Raw genomic sequence first — 17,478 nt, forward strand, 5'->3', positions numbered from 1 at the left:
TCCCAATGCTCACTTATATAGACCTACCCCGTAGAGGCCAGTTCCCTGATCCAGCTTCTGCATAGCCAGAGTGGGATGAAAAATGAAATGGTAAGTTTCCTTCAAGTTGCCCCAGGTTTCTTTTAAATTAACTAATGTACTTATTCCCAAATCAAACAAGCATAAATACTGTCTCTTCCTACTGAGACAGACAGACAAATAGTCAAGAAAAATATAATGTATTGCCCATAATGGACATAGTATTTGCACGGAAGACAAATTCCTTGTGTTTACAATCACACTTGGCCAATAAAGAATTTATTCTATTCTATTCTATTCTGTTCTGTTCTGTTCTATTCTAATTCCATTCTATTCCAATCTATTCTATTCTATTCCATTCCATTCTAAGAAGGATCTAATTAAAACAGAATAGAGTTGAACGATCCTGTGATCAGTGAATTTGTTATTAGATGGATGAACGAAGAGTGGAACCCCCAATAGCAGTGGCGTTGTGCTCTGACTTCACAATGAAACAAAGAAACTGCAGAGGAAGCACCTTACCCTTTCTATTGTGTGAAGAAATGGGGCAAGATGGTTAGTTTTAGAATGGTGTAGTGTTTGCATAAACAAGCTGTCTGCTTTTGTCTTCATGCAACTGCTATTAATGCTATTGAGGACCTGTTTAAAATTGAAAGCATAGTCCAGAGTTGCGGGGGGGTGGGTGGGGGCTCTTTCTCAGAGAGGAAAGTGACCAAAAAAGCTTGGAATCTTTGGTTTGCAGGGAGAGCAAAGGTAGTTTGCTCTCCTGGTAGTTCAGTGTATATCTAACAGTTATGCAGATAAGTGCTTTAGTCTGGCAAGATTTCTGGCAAGCAGCAGTAAAGAAACTACTCTGAAGTAACTCGTGTCATTCTTGGTTTTTTGGGGATGACATCAAAGGAACTTGGGATCTGGTCTCCACAGCCAAAAGAGGACGAATGGATGGGGGAAAATGTCCAGGATCAGAGAGAACAGGACAATCCACAGAACCAACTGTAGCCACATCATTATTCACATGGAACATGTCCTTTCAAGTCATTTTTTTTTTCAATTACTATACCTGCAGGGAAAACTTGAGGCATGACAAGAGGGAAAATATTTGTCAGACGTACAAGAAACTTGTCTTTGAACTGCTCAACATGGATTGCCTTTGAAACCCAGGTGGGGGCAAGGAATCAGTGGGTGAGTCATGCTTGCAGTGGCTGAGTGGAGTTTGTGCAGGTTGAGCAAATTCATCTTTCTCAAGCAATTTTATGGTTTTATTGGAGAAAAAAAAAATCTGTGTCAAGTGAATGGTTGCAGCGTTATCAGGAGCCAATTATAATCAGTTTGAAAGGAATCGAAGGCACAGACTTGTCATGAACCTTCCATCAGTTTTTTTAACACAAAGTAACACCTGTCTATTTCTTTTTAAAGCTTATGTTTGAAATCTGAAAAAAAAAATACTGTACGAGTAAGACACACACAAATATTGATTCTGAAAAACAATTGAAATAGACAAAACAAAATACAATCAAAAGGCTTCTTGAATTAAGCTTTGTTTTTGGTTTATGCCAAAATGTTTCACTGCATAGGCGTTATCAGTCTCCACCTCAGGTATTTTTCCCAGTAAAGCCATCGGCTTTGATCTTAAAATATCTAGGAGAATGATTCCATCCACAGGAGGACTCTACTGGCAAAAGAATGGGATAATTTTAGATTCCCCGCTTTACCCTAAAACATGTCTAGTACAGTTGCAGAAAGTTTTGGACAGTGGAGACAGTACTGACAATCTTGGCAGAAATAATATTTCTGTTGATGAGTTTACCCAACAGAGAGGATTCCTTTGAAGAGTTAGAGATATCCACTTCCTAGTTTCTAAAATATGAAAAGAGACTGTCTCTGTGTCTCCAACATTAACTCAGTGTAAATAAATTCAGAATTTCTACCACTAAGTGAGGCAGCCATAAAGCATGATATCATGTGACCCATCACTTAGCAATGGCAATCTTGGCACTACTTGTTGTCATGTAACCGAAACCCACTGGTTGTTAAGATAGGATCTATCCCGATTCAAGCCTTCTCAGCTTGGTCCCTGCCAGCCTTGAACTTGGCCAGCAAGTCACTGGCTTCTCTTCAACTTTTCATCTCTCTGCTCTTTTGGCCTTGCTTCTGCCAGCCTTGCTGCCCTGCACAGTGGTCGCTGAGTGAAGGCCATAACTTGAAGACTACCTATAAACATTTCCTCAGAATATAGTGAAAGTACTTCCTGAAAAGGTCAACATTGTTTTAGCACCATCATCTTACATATGTAGTGCACCCTTGAATTCCACCACAATTGGGACTAGAATTTCTGTTGTAAGTTGCGATTGTAAGTAAAGTCAGACCTGCTTTTACAACAGTTTTTACAATGGTAATTGATTAATGGTGATTAAGCAAACCTACCCTTCCCAATGGGTGATTTTTGCTGGATATCAGGGGGAAAAAAGTAGCAAATTGTAATCACATGCTCACAGGATAATGCAACCAGTCACAAAGATAAGCTGGTTGCCAAGTATCTGAATTGCAATCACATGACCACTGAGGTGGTGTGATGGTCATAAATGGGAGTACAGATCATAGATCACTCCCCCTTCCAACGTTGGCAAAATTTTGAACCATTGTTGAAAGTCGTAAGTTGAGGATTAATTGTATTCAGAAGTTGAACTACAGTAGCAAAAGTCGTATGTTTGACCCCTATGGATGTCAGCTTTTTTTTCCAAGTTGGAAAACTCTTTGGTATCCATAAAACCTTTTATCCAAAAGTACTACTTGAGAATCACAGGAAAACCATATTTCTGGTTCACTGGTGATAACCATGTTGATGGGTAATCATCCAAGAATATTTGCATAAATATCCAACTCTGTAGTTCTGTTGTTTCCAGCATTCATTTCCATAATGATATGCAGAATGCTGTGTATCATTGTGTAATGTAAAAGTTATGGCTGATCAAATCAAAGCCTCTCCTAACTCAATACATTATTTTTTTCAGTTCCTTCTGTATCCAGAATATAAATACCTTTAATAGGATTTGTGAACCCCCTTGGGCTGGTTCAATGCAATTATCTGTAATACAGGTAAATGCACGTTTAACTGCTTCCTTCTTAAGCATCTGTTCATTTATGACAGTGATAAGCAATTTTATGACCAATCCTCATATTTATGACCTTCGCAAATTTGTAAAATAAAGCAGAGTTGCAGTTTCACTTAGCAAGCACTTCGCTTACTGACCATGTTGTCAGTCCCAGTTGTGGTTGCTAAATGAAAACTATCTTTATGTAGATAAAACTCCATTGACTTTTGCATTTTGTTCCAACTGAATGGTCTATATGTACTTTCCATTTTAAAACCATCACACTTATTCTGTAAAAAATAGTTGCCATAGTTAAGGAATATAGGTGGTCCTTGATGTACGGGAGATCATTGAATGATTGTTCAAAGTTCTAATGGCACTGAAAAAAGTGACTTATGACTATTTTTCACACTTATGACCTTTGTAGCATTCCCATGGTCATAGGATCAAAATTCAGATGCTTTTTAATTGGTTCATACTTACGATCTTTGCTGTGTCCTAAGTTCATGTGATCATTTTTTGCAACCTTTGGACAAACAAAACCAATGGGGAAATCAGATTCACTTAACAACCATATTACTAGCTTATCAACTGCAGTGATTCACTTAACAACTATGGCAAGAGATATTGTAAAATGGGGCAAAACTCACTTGATGAAAGACTCACTTAACATAAATGTTGGGCTCAATTGTGGTCATAAATTGAGCCCTACCTGTAGTTTTGTTCTTTCCCCGTTTCAGTCAGCATGCTATAGAATAGATAATCCTTGAGTTACATCCACTTGTTCAACAACCATTCAAAGTTCTAGTGGCATTGAAAAAAATGGAATTATGACCAGTCTTCAAAGTTCTGGCCATCACAGGGCACCCGAAGTCATGTGAACAAAATTTGAGCCATTTCACCTCTGCTGCCTTCCCTATTCCTTCAGCTGCCTTGACATGCAAAGAAGCCCTTAGCCAAGGAGCTGTTAGAAATCACCACTAGGCATCCTGGTTATGCCTGAAGGAGGACCCATAGAAATATCCCCACCTTGCTACTCAGTGGAAGGATAGGCCTGGCCGGTAGCGATGCTTGTCATAGAGGACTTCCAGCCTTGGTCACCTCCCTTCTTAGAAGGGTGCCAGTATCCAGCTGCCTGCCTGTCTATACTTCCTCTCACCTGCCTATTGCCCCTCCCTGCCTGTACTCCCTGGCTCTCTCCCTTCAGCTTCACTTGACTGGGACTCCCATCTTTTTCCGCATTGTGGTTACGTGAAGCCCTCACTTAATGATTTGAACAATTGTAAGGTTACAAGGGCATCCTGGATAGCAATGGAGTCTTGTGATATCACAATTGATGACTGCGTCATGTAGCAATGGAAATTTTGGTTCCAGTTGCCATCATAATGAGGTCACTACCTGTATTTTTGTTGTTGTTGTTAAACTGTTTCCTAAAAGCAATAAAGCTGATTTACAAACTGGCCAGTAAATTCAAAATGTTTCTATCATTAAGTCATGGCATCTTGAAATATTCAATGTGCAAGAAGAATCAATATGCAAGAACCTGGTACTAGATTTTGACCTTTTTGCATTGAATCACACAATTTTTGGTCATACATTAGCCCATATTCCCTAGTTGCAAAACTGATCTATTTTGCATTCTACCCAAAAATCTATTGTTTTCAATGGAATACGGAATGATTTAATTTGAAAATGTGTAAAACGTCTATGAAGTGAATAGTAATATATTATGAAGAAATTTTATCTACAAAAGTGAGACAGTACCTGTAACTATCTTTGTACATTATTTTTTTAAATCTTGAATTTATTATGACATAATAGATATCACAAGGCACCCATATGATTACCAACGCTTTCATATATATGAAGATATGTATAGTATTTGAAAGCCACAATAACTTCTGCAATAATAAAGTTATTCAATAAATTTGTTTTTTTCATTATTCAAGTAGAGTTTATACATCACAAAGTGATAATTCGTACCTATTACAGGTAAACTGATGTTTTATCTTTCCATTTGAAATTTTTTACAAAATTATGACTTTTTACAGAAAATGAAAAGTATTTGTAAAAATATCCAGTACTCAACAAAAATATGAATGTTTTCTTTTTTTAAAAGAAAATCACTAGAACAGCATTCTCTTTGATTTGTCAAGTAATTTCACCAGCTGAGTTCTTTAAGGCAAGCTGGTTTCGTAAAGGATTGGCATTTCCTCTAACTGGTTAAATACTGGAAACTGAAAAAGAATCTGTATATTTTTAAGTTTCAAAAGAACTGAAACATTTAAAGATTCAGAGGAGGTACTGAAACATGATTCCATAAGGACTTTCCAAGTGATTGTCTCTTCGCTGAGTTTTCATGACATCTTACGCTATTAAAAAAATGGGAAAACATATCATTAATGCTCTTGTATTACAGTATACATTTCTTTGATAGGATATTTTAATCTGTATTAATTAAACTTGTTACTGATGATTAACTGAATCCAAGCATGTAATTGTGTACCATCCTGCTCAGTATTTTACTCCATAAAGAGAACTATAGACTATAAAAATGGAAGGTATGTTTTCCTCATATGATTTGACCTGCACCATGGGAATTAACATATTTGGCATGTTTACTTTGCAAGGTAATGAGCAATTATTTCTATTTATTTTTATTTAATTATAAAATTATTTTGCAAAAGGATTCTCATCAAGGTTAAAGATATTGTTTACAAGTTCTCTAAAATGGAGCTGGGAAGGACTGGCCTTTAGCTAGGCTTGAACTAAGGGGTGGGCCTCATTCTGGTTCAATATATATTAACATATTTCTCTGTTATCACAGGATGAAGTTAGTTTACAATTACGTACCTGTTGCCTAAGAACAACCACATTCTCCATCTTCTTGGGAAACATTATGAACTGCAATGAGACTTTCACATTGCTCACTTTCTTCAGATGTTCTATAAGACGTTAACAGACTTGTGAGTCTTATTATTATTATGTTTATAAAAAACATAACTACAGCAATTACTGTATTGTACTGATGAATCTTATTTTACATGGCCAATAAGAAATTGTTAAGGACAAACAATACTGTACTTAAAATACTGTAGCAAATGTTGAGACTTCTGTTTATATTAGTTATTCAAGCAAATTCTTTTGAACAACTAAAATCAGAACTCTCCAGTATAATGTCAAGAAAAGATAGTAACACATCAAAACACTACTGAAAATAAATTATAAAAATAGGAGATTCAGTGTTCAAATATTTAGATCAAAGTAGAAGGAAAGCATACCAGTCAGACAGTTTTAAAACCAGATCCTGCAAAGTTCAGAAAGATCTCTACAAAATTCATTTTGAAATGATTTGTGATAAAAATTAAGACATAGTAAAGATATAGTTGAAAAGAAAGAAAGACGAAGTGGGTAGGAAAGAAGCAAATAAATCACCCTACCTCTGAATACGATGCTTTCGGCAGATAAATACAAAAACTCTTCTAATTCCCACCATTACTGGATCCCAATTGTTGTAGTGACATAAAAGTGTTGCAATGAAAAAGGAAAAAAATACAGGGATTGCCCCTGCAAAAAATAACCAAGAAAACTGGACCTGAAATTAAAAGATCAATTTGATATTTTATCAAGAGTAAAAGTAGGTTAATGGAAAGACAAATATCCCATAAGTTTGGATCAGGAAAGAGACATTTGGAGGGCAGTAAGGAGCTGTAGAAAAGGAAAAGGGGACATGAGAGGAATATTTAGCCAGAATCTTAAGTAAGTCATGGTTACAGTAATGTCTACCCAATCTGGACTCTTAAGCTCCATAATGACATCAACCTTGGCTATGGTTGATGCTTGTTAGTCAGATGCTTTCCACTCCTCATGCCCCGTTGTGTGTTCATGTTGAATTCACTAAATAATGGTTTCTCTCTGCTCTTTGCAATTTTATCAGAAAAGGTGAAAGAAAAGAGTGTAGAAGCATATGGCTCTCTGGGGTGTTTCTCTAATGATGAAATATAGTGTTCATTCAGACGAAATCAAATGCAGAAAAGGATGAGGCTACTTTCCATAAAGGGGGTCACACTTCTTTGATGGTTCTTCTAAATTAGTTACAAATTTCAAGTTCCTGAAGCAGCTATGCAGATCTTTAAAGTTAGAAATGTTTGATCTGTTTTGGTAACAGATGAACTTTATAGCTTGGATGGGGAAAGGAAAGTGGTAGAAGAGAATAAAGCTCACAAGATAAAATAATCTCATATCTGGGATGAAAAACATTTCAGGAATGGACACCAGATAAAGTGTGAATCCTTTAATTTAAGAGGCAGAACTGTGTGAGTAACATAGACATCAATCAAGGCTACAGCTGACAGTTAAAACTGACAGTTGCATTAAATGCTAATTTCACACTATCTGTGAAATATCTCACTTTAGAGTGAAAGTGTCACAGTGAGGGTGATTTTTACCAATGTTAGAAATAAATATGGAGAACAGATAATATTTTTACTGTTGCTGGTAAGACAATTAAACCTAACTGGGTGACTCTGGGCCAATCATTCATTCTCAGCCCAAACCACCTCACAGGGTTGTTTTGGAGGAAATAGGAGGAGGAAAGCGTTTTGGATATGTTCACTACCTTGAGTTATTTATATAAATAATAAAGAAAAAAGAAAAAAAGTTAATAAATGAATGGATGGCAGGTTCATATCAACACACAATTGACTGCAGTTACCATTACATCCTGCCTTATTCTGATTCCTGAAGCAAAACACCCCAAGGGGAGAGAACACCCTATTTAGGAAAGTATTTCATTTGGGGAATTTACAATGAACACCATGGACATCTATTTGAGGCTTTCTGAAAACAGTGGGTTTGTGTTGCAGTGCTTTTGTTACTTGCAAACAAACACCTGCATTTTATGAATGGAGAGCCAGTTTGGTGTAGTGGTTAATATGCCAGCCTGGAAAATGGGAGACTGTGAGTTCTAGGCCTCTTTTAAGCATGAAAACTGACTGGGTCACTTTGGGCTAGTCACTCACTCATAGCCCAGATCACTCTACGGGGCTGTTGTGGGGAAAACAAGAGGCAGGAATGTTAAATATGTTCACTGGCTCAAATTATATATAAAATGGTAGGATAAAATAAAAACAAGAACAGCAACAACAGCATTAAAATCCTATTATCTACAATTTAATACATTTATTTTTGTAACAGCATTAGAACTTTTTTCTTATTCATGAAGATTCCATTAGGAATTTTTAAGATTTTCTTAAATTTAAAATAATGAAAAGGTGAACTTGGTTTTTAGTTTTAAAAATTTGAATTTTAAAAATTTCTGTTGGAATTTTGTGTAATATTTACCATTGCCTTCAATACAATTTATATTACCTTTTGCATGCATATGTCAGCAATTATGGACAGAGGTATTGTAAGGCTCAGGGCAAGTGTTCCTATCAGTGATGAGGTAAGAAAGCAGCCCCTGGAAAAATGTTAAAATACAAAGATTTGAGTTAAAAAAAAATAGAGGTACAGAAACAAATTTCACAAGTGTAAACCAGAGTTTTGCAGAATTTGTAGGTACTTTGGCCTTGTTATATTGATTAAACTTGTTATATCGATTAAAGATACTTAGGAAACTCATAATTTTCTTCTTAATTTATTGATCAGATCTCTCTAGTCCTACCCTGTATTTCTGCTATACATCTTTATTTGTGTATCATGTATGCTAATTTGACACACATATATCATATCAGAGCTTAGTGTAACCTGTCAAAGAAGTCAAAGGATAACTACCTCCTCTGCTAAGCCTCAAGATTTTCAGATGCAGTTAATGAAGTCTAATGTTATGCATCTAGAATAACTGATTCCAAAAAGTATACTTGCTATCTGTAACTGCTGCTAACAGGCACTGCCATGTTTCAACAGAGGTACTCCTCATTTAGCAACCATAATTGGGACCAGCAATTTAGTTATTAAGTAAAGTGGTTGCTAAGTGATACCACAACTGTGCTTATGACCTTATTTCAGCCTTCCTTTGATATACAGATCTGCAAGATTCATAAATGAGAGGACTGGCCACAAAGTTATTTTTTGAAAACTGCAAAATGGTTGCTAAATGATGCAGTTAAACAAGAACTATGTCTCTCTCTCTCTCTCTCTCTCTCTCTCATTTGGCTCTGAAAAATTTCTTCAGACTCAGAGTATTATGCCAAAGATATACTGCTCTTGTCTTTATAGTAATATATGAAGATTTTCACCATTTAGTGATTAAAGAAAAGACTAAGTCATCTATATGCACAGATAGCAACACTTACATAGCTTATCCTTCAAACGTGAATATCCATAACTTGATTTTAAGGAATCACTTCAAACTAATTAGAAAATGTTGGCAAGATATGTCTAGACATATCTAGACATAATGGTTCCGATTAAAAACCATGCAGATAGAACTTTGCTGTTTCAATTATAAAGTTCTCCTTCTCTTCTATTGTCATTCATTTATGGCCAGCAAATTCTTCTCCAAGCAAAGAATTGGCAATGAAGTTGCACCTGCTATTAAGCTGATGTAACTTTGCTTCATTTGTGATATCCCTATAGTCTTAGGTTTGCTGGAAAATGCACAAATTTCATAATTGCACACTAGCATTCTAGGATCAATCCTAAACAATCACTTGAAATTAGTATCTACTATGTCTGGACAAGCAGCCATATGTCATATCATGTCACATGTTGTGATGGCTACTAAAACCATTGCAATATACACTGAGTTAAGCAGTAGATTAATATAGTTTGATGTGTGAACTCAGCCTTAATGGCTTATTAACCAAATTATGGCCATAATTTGTAGGTCTAACTCTAAAGGCTTTTAAAAATATGATTTATTGTATGATATATGTAAAACCATGATATCTATTTTTTAAACCACATTCTATTTTTTAATATTTAATAAGCAACGGTAGTCGAGGGTGTGTGTGACAGCAGATACTTTTCAATGTATGTATGGTATTGTGTTGCAATCAATACCAGTAAAGACAGCAGTTTCCAAAACATACATTATGGAAAAATAATTTCATTTGGTCCTAAAATATATAGACTGTTTATTGTTCAGAAACCTAATAATCAAAACAACAAACATACCACAACCAGAGGAATTCAGACAGAACAGTTCCAACAAGGCCATTAATGACTATGCACATTAAGGTTAATTTATTGGGAAATTCAAAGACTTCAAATCCAGTATAATGAAGTAGAAAGAAGCCTGGCCAAAGCAACAGCAAATTAAACAAGCCAACAAAACCTGCAGGAACAGAATAAACAAACAGATCACATAACAAAGAGTTAGTCTTACATTGCAAAATATACTTTGCAAAACTTAAATTATCAAGTTAAAGATTCAGTCCTAAGCTGAAAAACGGTGTCTTAAAATTTGTTCTTACCAAAAAACATTGGAATATCGAGCTTATCTTCTCTGTCAACTTTTCGTTTTATCATAACTATATAGATTGCATACAGCACAGCTCCCATCAGAGACCAGAGAGACCCTGTAAATAAGAAAGCAAGGTATTGCCACTGGATTAATTAAATGTAATCTATTTGTTTAACAGGCTATTAAAGGTGTTGTTTTTATTCAAATAAATAATTTATGCAAAATTAAAAAACTGGTAGGATCCTGCAGCAAATTATTTCACTTTTTTTTAAAAAAAACCTTGATTCCCTCAAAATAAATACATTTCTATAATACATTTATTTATTTAGAGGCATTTTTGCTTCTTACTCATCATAATGGCAATCAAATATCACTACGGATTCAACTATTAAAATGGAGTTTCTTTATGTATTTTTGTCATTTTTAAAAAAAATAAATAAAGCAATATTCTTCAATCACTTCAATTTATTGTGAGGAATTAAAAAAAAAATACCTATTGTATCTCTTCCTGAAGATTTCTCAGATCCAGACAAATTCACCATAACAACACCTCCAATGCTATTTTAGAAATAAAGCATTATATTCCAGTTAATTTAGTCAAATAGTTTGTATGTTAAGAGTTAACAATAAAGAGTGTTTACAATTGCTTTAATACCACATATTGTTGTAGTTCAATGGTCCTCAAAATTATATATAATTTATAGGGACTAAATAATAGTAAATTTTCTTAAAATTACAGGAAAAAAGGGAATTTTAAAGAAAAAGAACATTTCTTTGCAAGTATAGAAGGAAATTGGAGAACTAGAAAGGAAGATTATACATTAGCAGAAGCCATTCCCAAGCGCATCACGTCAAGACAAGAAGAAGAAAAATGGGAGGTTTGAGGTGAATATTTCCCTATAAATAACAAACTAGGCTTGGGAATAGTCACTTCTCAGGGGGTGAGTTCATATATCATGTGAAACTAATTATGGCTTATTTGAATAGACCATTAATCCAAATACCATCAGTGACAAACCATGGTTTACAAACCAAAACAACTATAAATTTAAGAGTTGAAGCCGGAGCTTGGTTGCTTTGGTTCTGTTTCCATGTACCACAGAAGTACAGTATATTAGGACAGGGTTTTTTTTCCTGCTTTTGGAAGAAAATAAAGTAGAAAATAGAAACCTTACAGAAGCAAAATGGGTGCACCTCATTAGCACGGCTATCACTTTTTTCCAAAGCTGCTCTGTAGGAGAGGTCAAGCACACACGAAGCAAGCTGTACAAACACAAAGTCCACAGTCCCAACTGGGACCTGCTTTGCAAATCAATGCGGTCTTTTCCCTTCTAAAAGCCAAGTTTAAAAAAACCTACCATATTGCTTCCCTCTGCTCTGCTTTATAGATTTGCCTCACTGCAGTATTTGCAGAGGGGACTCCCCCAGCTTTGACCAGCCTTTGCAAAGCTGGAAGAGTCAGACTGCAAAAAGGAAAACAAAGGGCCTCACTCTAGCAAACTGCAGTCATTTTGCTTCCATGAAGAGAATCACATCACCGGCGTGGCAGGAAGCTCTTCATGGAACTTTGCCCAGCCTAATCTAGAATAAAGTATAACATATCTTTTCCCCTCACCACTTCTGATAGGTGCCCATCAGGAGGTTTAGTGCAAATATGGGTGAAAGAGAGTAAGGTGGAACCTTCATGGTTGCGAAGTTTCCAATTCCTGCATGGTTTCAATTCCTTTGATTTGCTAGAGATTACGGTCTGCAATAAATGAATGCCTGGGATGATTTGTTGGAGGGGATAACATTGAACTATGTGAATGTGTATGCAGCACAAACAAGCCTAGGATTATGCATTCTGCTCTTCTACATTCCTCTTCTGGTGAGATCACATCACTTGGGCTCCCTGGTTCTGGATTCATACCTCATTTTAAATCAATCCAATGATTTAACACAGTTTAATTGTGCAGAGTAAATTGATGTCTTACAGATAGCTGACTTACAACCACAATTGAGCCCAAAATTTCCATTGCTGAGCAAAGCAGTTGTCAAGTGAGCTTTGCCCCGTGGTCATGTGATCGCCATTTGTAACCTTCAAAGCCAGCATCTGACAATCAAAATCAATGGGGAAGTCATGGTCATGTGACATCACTCTTAACAACTGTGGGTAATTTGCTTAACAGCCAAGCTGGAACTCATATAAATTGGCATGGTCATGTGATCTTTCACTTTACATCCCCACCACTTAGCAACGGAGTTGCCAGTCTCAATTGCGGTCAGTAAGTAAAGATTACTTATATTTGGTTTTAATTTATGTATTGTATGAATCCATCCACCACAGTTTATTCCATAAAACATGGTTAGTAAATGTTAAACCAAAGTTTAAGATCACACGTATACTTAATTTTCAGTGATGCCACAGAATTATCTGATTTAAGAAGGTTCACTTGATGATATTAAACCAACAAGACTCAAGAGAGCTCATAACGCAGCTGAGAAATGGCCACTTTAGTAGGGCAGTAGCAATACAGAAGCAGTACTTCTAGCACACATTCTGTAGATTACTTTGAATATATTTTCATGTAGCTGTATACAACTAGCTGTATCTAAAAATAGTAATAAAATCTCCATTATTAAATCCAACTATCTAGAAGAACATAAGAAAACTCAAGCCGGTTGGGGAGAAGAAAATGGAAGATTAAGGAGTCTATATTCCTACCTTAAAATGACAGCTAACAATTTTGAGAGGGTAAATCTATCTCCACTATTACTTGGAAACACTGCAGCAAGGATTAAGGTAAATAATCCTGTGAAAAGAACAAAAGAATATTCTATGCATGATCAAATAAAAAAAATGTAAGACTGAAAACATAATAATCAAAAGATAATGGTTTTAATTAATTTCAGGCCTAAATGAAATTAAAATCTAAAATCAAAAAACATTTTATTGGATTTCTTAGACTTTAAAAACATTGTATACAATTTTATTGATTTAAAAAAACTGCATTTCTTTAAGTAAAGTTAAAATATTATCAGAATCCCTTTTTAAAAATGGAATGTCTCGGATTCATATATATATATTTGCAAAAAGAAATTAAATGAGGTTAATTTTTATTTAACAAAGCTTTCACTGTTTTTATTTATTTATTCATCACATTTACAAATGAATGATGCTGACTTTCGGAAAACTATGAACACTACACTCCTTTACACTACTTTTTGGAGACTGAGTGATACCCAGAACTGAATTTGATTTGTTAATTTACTAACTGTGTTAATTTGTTTGACTTTATTTTGATCTGCTGTTATTGTACTGCTTTGGCTTAATTTTGTTGCATACTACCAGGAGGTGATTACAGTTTAGCAGCATATACATCTGATGCTTTGGTAAGATGGATGGCCAATACATTTGATAAACAAACACATAAAATACTAATATGTTCAAATGTATGCAAAAATAAATGTTTTCTTACTACAGCTGTTTGCTTTTCTTGTATCCCCACACTTATTCAGCAAAAGCAAATACTGCAGAAATTGTAACAGTCACACACATGCTAGTTTACTATTACTGCTATCACAATATGGGAATCAATGCTAAGTGACAATCAGCGTAACTTTTAAACAATCCCATTGATGAGGCTGCTGAATAAACCTCTATGGGTCTGCTTGTTGAACCTGAACTCTTAATGATGGCATGTGATACCTCACACTATAGTTTCCTTTTTTTCAAAAAAAAGAAACCCTTCAACAACGCTGTCTTCCTCATTAGGAGTGATACAAAATAGATAACTATATTTTTCTTAAATATGAGGCCATTTGAGTGAAGTAGGACAAGTGTTTTAGAATATATCTTCATTTCTTACCAGAGGTTGATGACAGAATGTTAACTATTGCCACTTGAGTGTCTGAAAGTGCTTCTTGATAAGAGAAATTTGCCAAGAACCACTAGAACATGAAACAGTAGATGTTAGCATAACATTCAATTTCTTGTTTGAATAACTGCTTTGAAAGTCGGAAAAAAAGCCTTGCAAAACATTAAAAAAGATTGTTTAAACGATCTATATTTAGAGCATAGCAAGAGCATACACACAATAACATTGGCCTGTATCAAGAAAAAAAGGAGAAGCTGAACTTATTGTAAATTACTCTTCTGATCCCAGAATGAAACCCCACAGAAAGGTTAACCCTATCTATTCTGAAAGGAGTTCTTCCTGTTCCAGAAGAAAACCCTCCTTCAGTCACTTTAGACCTCTGGCTTCAACAAAAAAAAAACTTAAAAAAAAAACTAGATAACTCCTGCGTTGGCACAAGTGTTTGTAACTGACAAGAGGAATGTAGAAATGTAGAAAAGGGCAATATCCATCAGTTATCACATCCTGATAGTAAGCGGTACACAGAGGAATCTGACTTCCGGCTGTTTGTACTGATTCCTGTCCCTGATTGCAGGGTGGGAAGTCTGAATCTTTTAGGGTTCCAAAGAGTAATTTGCTGTTAAGCTCCACAACACTTTCGGTCACCAAAAATGGAGTGGAGAGCAAAAGGATCTACTGCAGCAGTATTCATAGGGAGGGAGAGTAAAAATTAAAGCACTTTCTGTAGAACCATGTGACCAAAAGTAGCATCTGCTGAGGCAAACTGGTCTATCTGGTAATGTCTAATGAATGTAAACAATTTCATGCATGTAGTTTCCTTACAAATGTCTATTAGCAGGAGTACTTCGATGGTATAGTTGCAACGTTAGAAGGAAGCTGTTTCTTGCTGGCAGAATATTTCAACATAACGCATTCAACTAACCCCTTCAGTTGACACTGAATTGTGTAATTCTCACATTATCTGTTTTGTGAGAAAGGAAAAGATTACTGGCCTCCAAAACTCCAAGGGAACATTTGAAATATATTATTAACACTCTTAACTGATAAAGTGTCATCAAGTTGGTGTCAATTTATAGTGACTACACTGGTGAGTTTCTCCAAGAATTGTTCTCAGCCTTTTGGGACTCTCAATGGCGCACTCAATACTGTCATAATCAAGTCCATCCGCTTTGCTGCTGCCATCTTTTTCTTCTTCTTTTTCCTTCCAATTTCCTCAGCATTATAGATTTATTAAAGGAAACAATGACAATTCCCATCAATATCCCAATAGAGGATATCCCAATAGAGGATAGGCTTGCATCTTTGAAGAAGTGAGGTATTTGAATGTGGCAAGATAGAGATGCATTTGCTGAACAGAACACGAGGCAAATGCTTGTCTACACAATATGGTTGTACCCTTCTGCTAGGAACTCCAGAATCTCCTCATTCAAAAGTGCACCAAATCACTTGGTAGATGTAGATGGAGCCTGGGCATCTGATTATTAAGATGGACTCCACTGCCAAACTTGAAAAGCTGGAGCTCAGATCTTCCCACCCAATTTCTAGGTATAAATCCAGATAATGAATTGGGACTTGACATCTATTTGGTGTCCTTTGTATTTCTAGGAAAAGAACTGGCATCCATATACGCAGTCCTTCGCTTTGTTTTAAGATTTTGTATTTTCTCTGTTCTGTAGGATCCATGAGTGCTTCATTTTCCTCTTCTTGGGAAAAGAATAATAGAAAAAATTTGATGACCTTATGGAAGGTTGCCAGGTCTCTCTTTCTTCCAGCTTCTCCGAAGAGATGTCTTGAGCATATTTAGTATTGTGTAAAATCCAACCATGAAAATTAGCCATGGGACTGTTGGTGTTGGCCACTTCTACGTGAATATATTGGACCCAACATAAATCTGTTTTCAGGGTCCTAAGCATTACTGACCCTGAAAACTGGTTTGTTTCTCCTTAGATCCATCAGGGTTCATTTCCTATTCCTTTGATATATTCTCTAAAGATTCTCGATTCTTTTATCACTATCCTACCAATGTTACAACTCATGTGTTTTTACTGTTGCTGCCAGCTTTTTGGGGGGGTGGGGGGGTGTTAATGAGGCTTCTAGCTGCCATGGAGGTCACTGCTGCTGGCACTTAGTCCAAGTCCAGCTACCAAAAGATCACTTCTGCAAGCATCTCTTGGTGACATCTTAAATCACTGCTATTGATGCTGCTCAAATCTTTGTTTGATGGGAGGATGGAAAGGGTCACTCCAACTGGTGTTATCTGGTTCTTCAGGCTCTGCTTACTTCTGTTCCTCTTTGCTCACAATGATGCAGGAGTTGGAGAGGGATTGTCTGTTCCTTGGAGAACCCTTTGCGTCTTTCATTTTTCTAAGTATTTAAGGTCTTCCTGTTGTTTGCCTTAAGGAACATGGGAATACCTTTTATATCACCCCAGAGCTCTGTATTTTTCCTGGATGCCATCACTTCTGGTATGCTTCCTGCATCTAGCTAGCAGGCTCGTTAGATACCGGCATGATTATACTGCCATGCACTCAGTCGCAGCAGTCCCTACCACCTCTTATAGCAGCTTCAAAGAATTTATTCCTTTCTTCCTCCTCCCTCCCTCTGCCACAGATTCCTCCTCCCTCCCTCTGCCTTTTCTAGACATTTGCCAGAAAAATGGATGAGGAATAATAGAAAATGGAAAAGGCTCTTTTATGTTTTTTTTAACTAGAAGAGGTAGAACAAAGCCCCTTTTTTATCAACTTCCTCTTCAATGACTTAGAAGGAAAGAATTAGGCAATTATAACACAAACAGAAATATCTGGCTGAGCTTCCCTGCCAGGAGTGTATCTATTGACACCAGTCTTGGAACCTCTAGTCTCTGTTCCCTTTTGTAACTTGCTTTCAAATACATTAAAAAAAATATAGGAAACTACTACATGATGAGAAAAACTCCGGCCTCCCTTATCATATCCTTTTTGCACGTTTGCTTATTAGCCCTAAAAGGTCCTGAGAAAATAGTCATCCTTTGAAATAAAAATAAGGAGCTTCAGACCATTGCTTTATTTGTTAGTAGGCTCACCTGCTTCGAAAAAAATGACAAAGGGAAGGAGAAGTCTCAATA

At 36.0% G+C, this 17,478-nt stretch overlaps 1 protein-coding gene across 8 annotated transcripts in view; it reads right to left on the reverse strand.

Moving 5' to 3' along the window:
* Window positions 1–4,885: 4,885 nt before the first annotated feature.
* Window positions 4,886–17,478, reverse strand: part of SLC35F5 (solute carrier family 35 member F5) — a 37,367-nt gene continuing 24,774 nt past the window's right edge. For all 8 annotated transcript variants that reach the window (XM_087920343.1, XM_087920341.1, XM_087920346.1 and 5 more), the window contains 9 exons: window positions 14,367–14,448; window positions 13,223–13,310; window positions 11,012–11,076; window positions 10,529–10,633; window positions 10,230–10,389; window positions 8,481–8,571; window positions 6,551–6,705; window positions 5,964–6,055; window positions 4,886–5,482 (listed from right to left, as the gene is read on the reverse strand). In XM_087920343.1, the coding sequence (XP_087776469.1) occupies window positions 5,971–6,055; window positions 6,551–6,705; window positions 8,481–8,571; window positions 10,230–10,389; window positions 10,529–10,633; window positions 11,012–11,076; window positions 13,223–13,310; window positions 14,367–14,448 (831 nt within the window). In that variant the 3' untranslated portion in view covers window positions 4,886–5,482; window positions 5,964–5,970. The remainder of the gene's footprint in view (window positions 5,483–5,963; window positions 6,056–6,550; window positions 6,706–8,480; window positions 8,572–10,229; window positions 10,390–10,528; window positions 10,634–11,011; window positions 11,077–13,222; window positions 13,311–14,366; window positions 14,449–17,478) is intronic.

Source organism: Pseudonaja textilis, chromosome 1 (assembly GCF_049901715.1).
Source record: "Pseudonaja textilis isolate UNSWEBS1 chromosome 1, rPseTex1.2, whole genome shotgun sequence".
In the NCBI taxonomy this organism is placed as follows: Eukaryota; Metazoa; Chordata; class Lepidosauria; order Squamata; family Elapidae; genus Pseudonaja; species Pseudonaja textilis.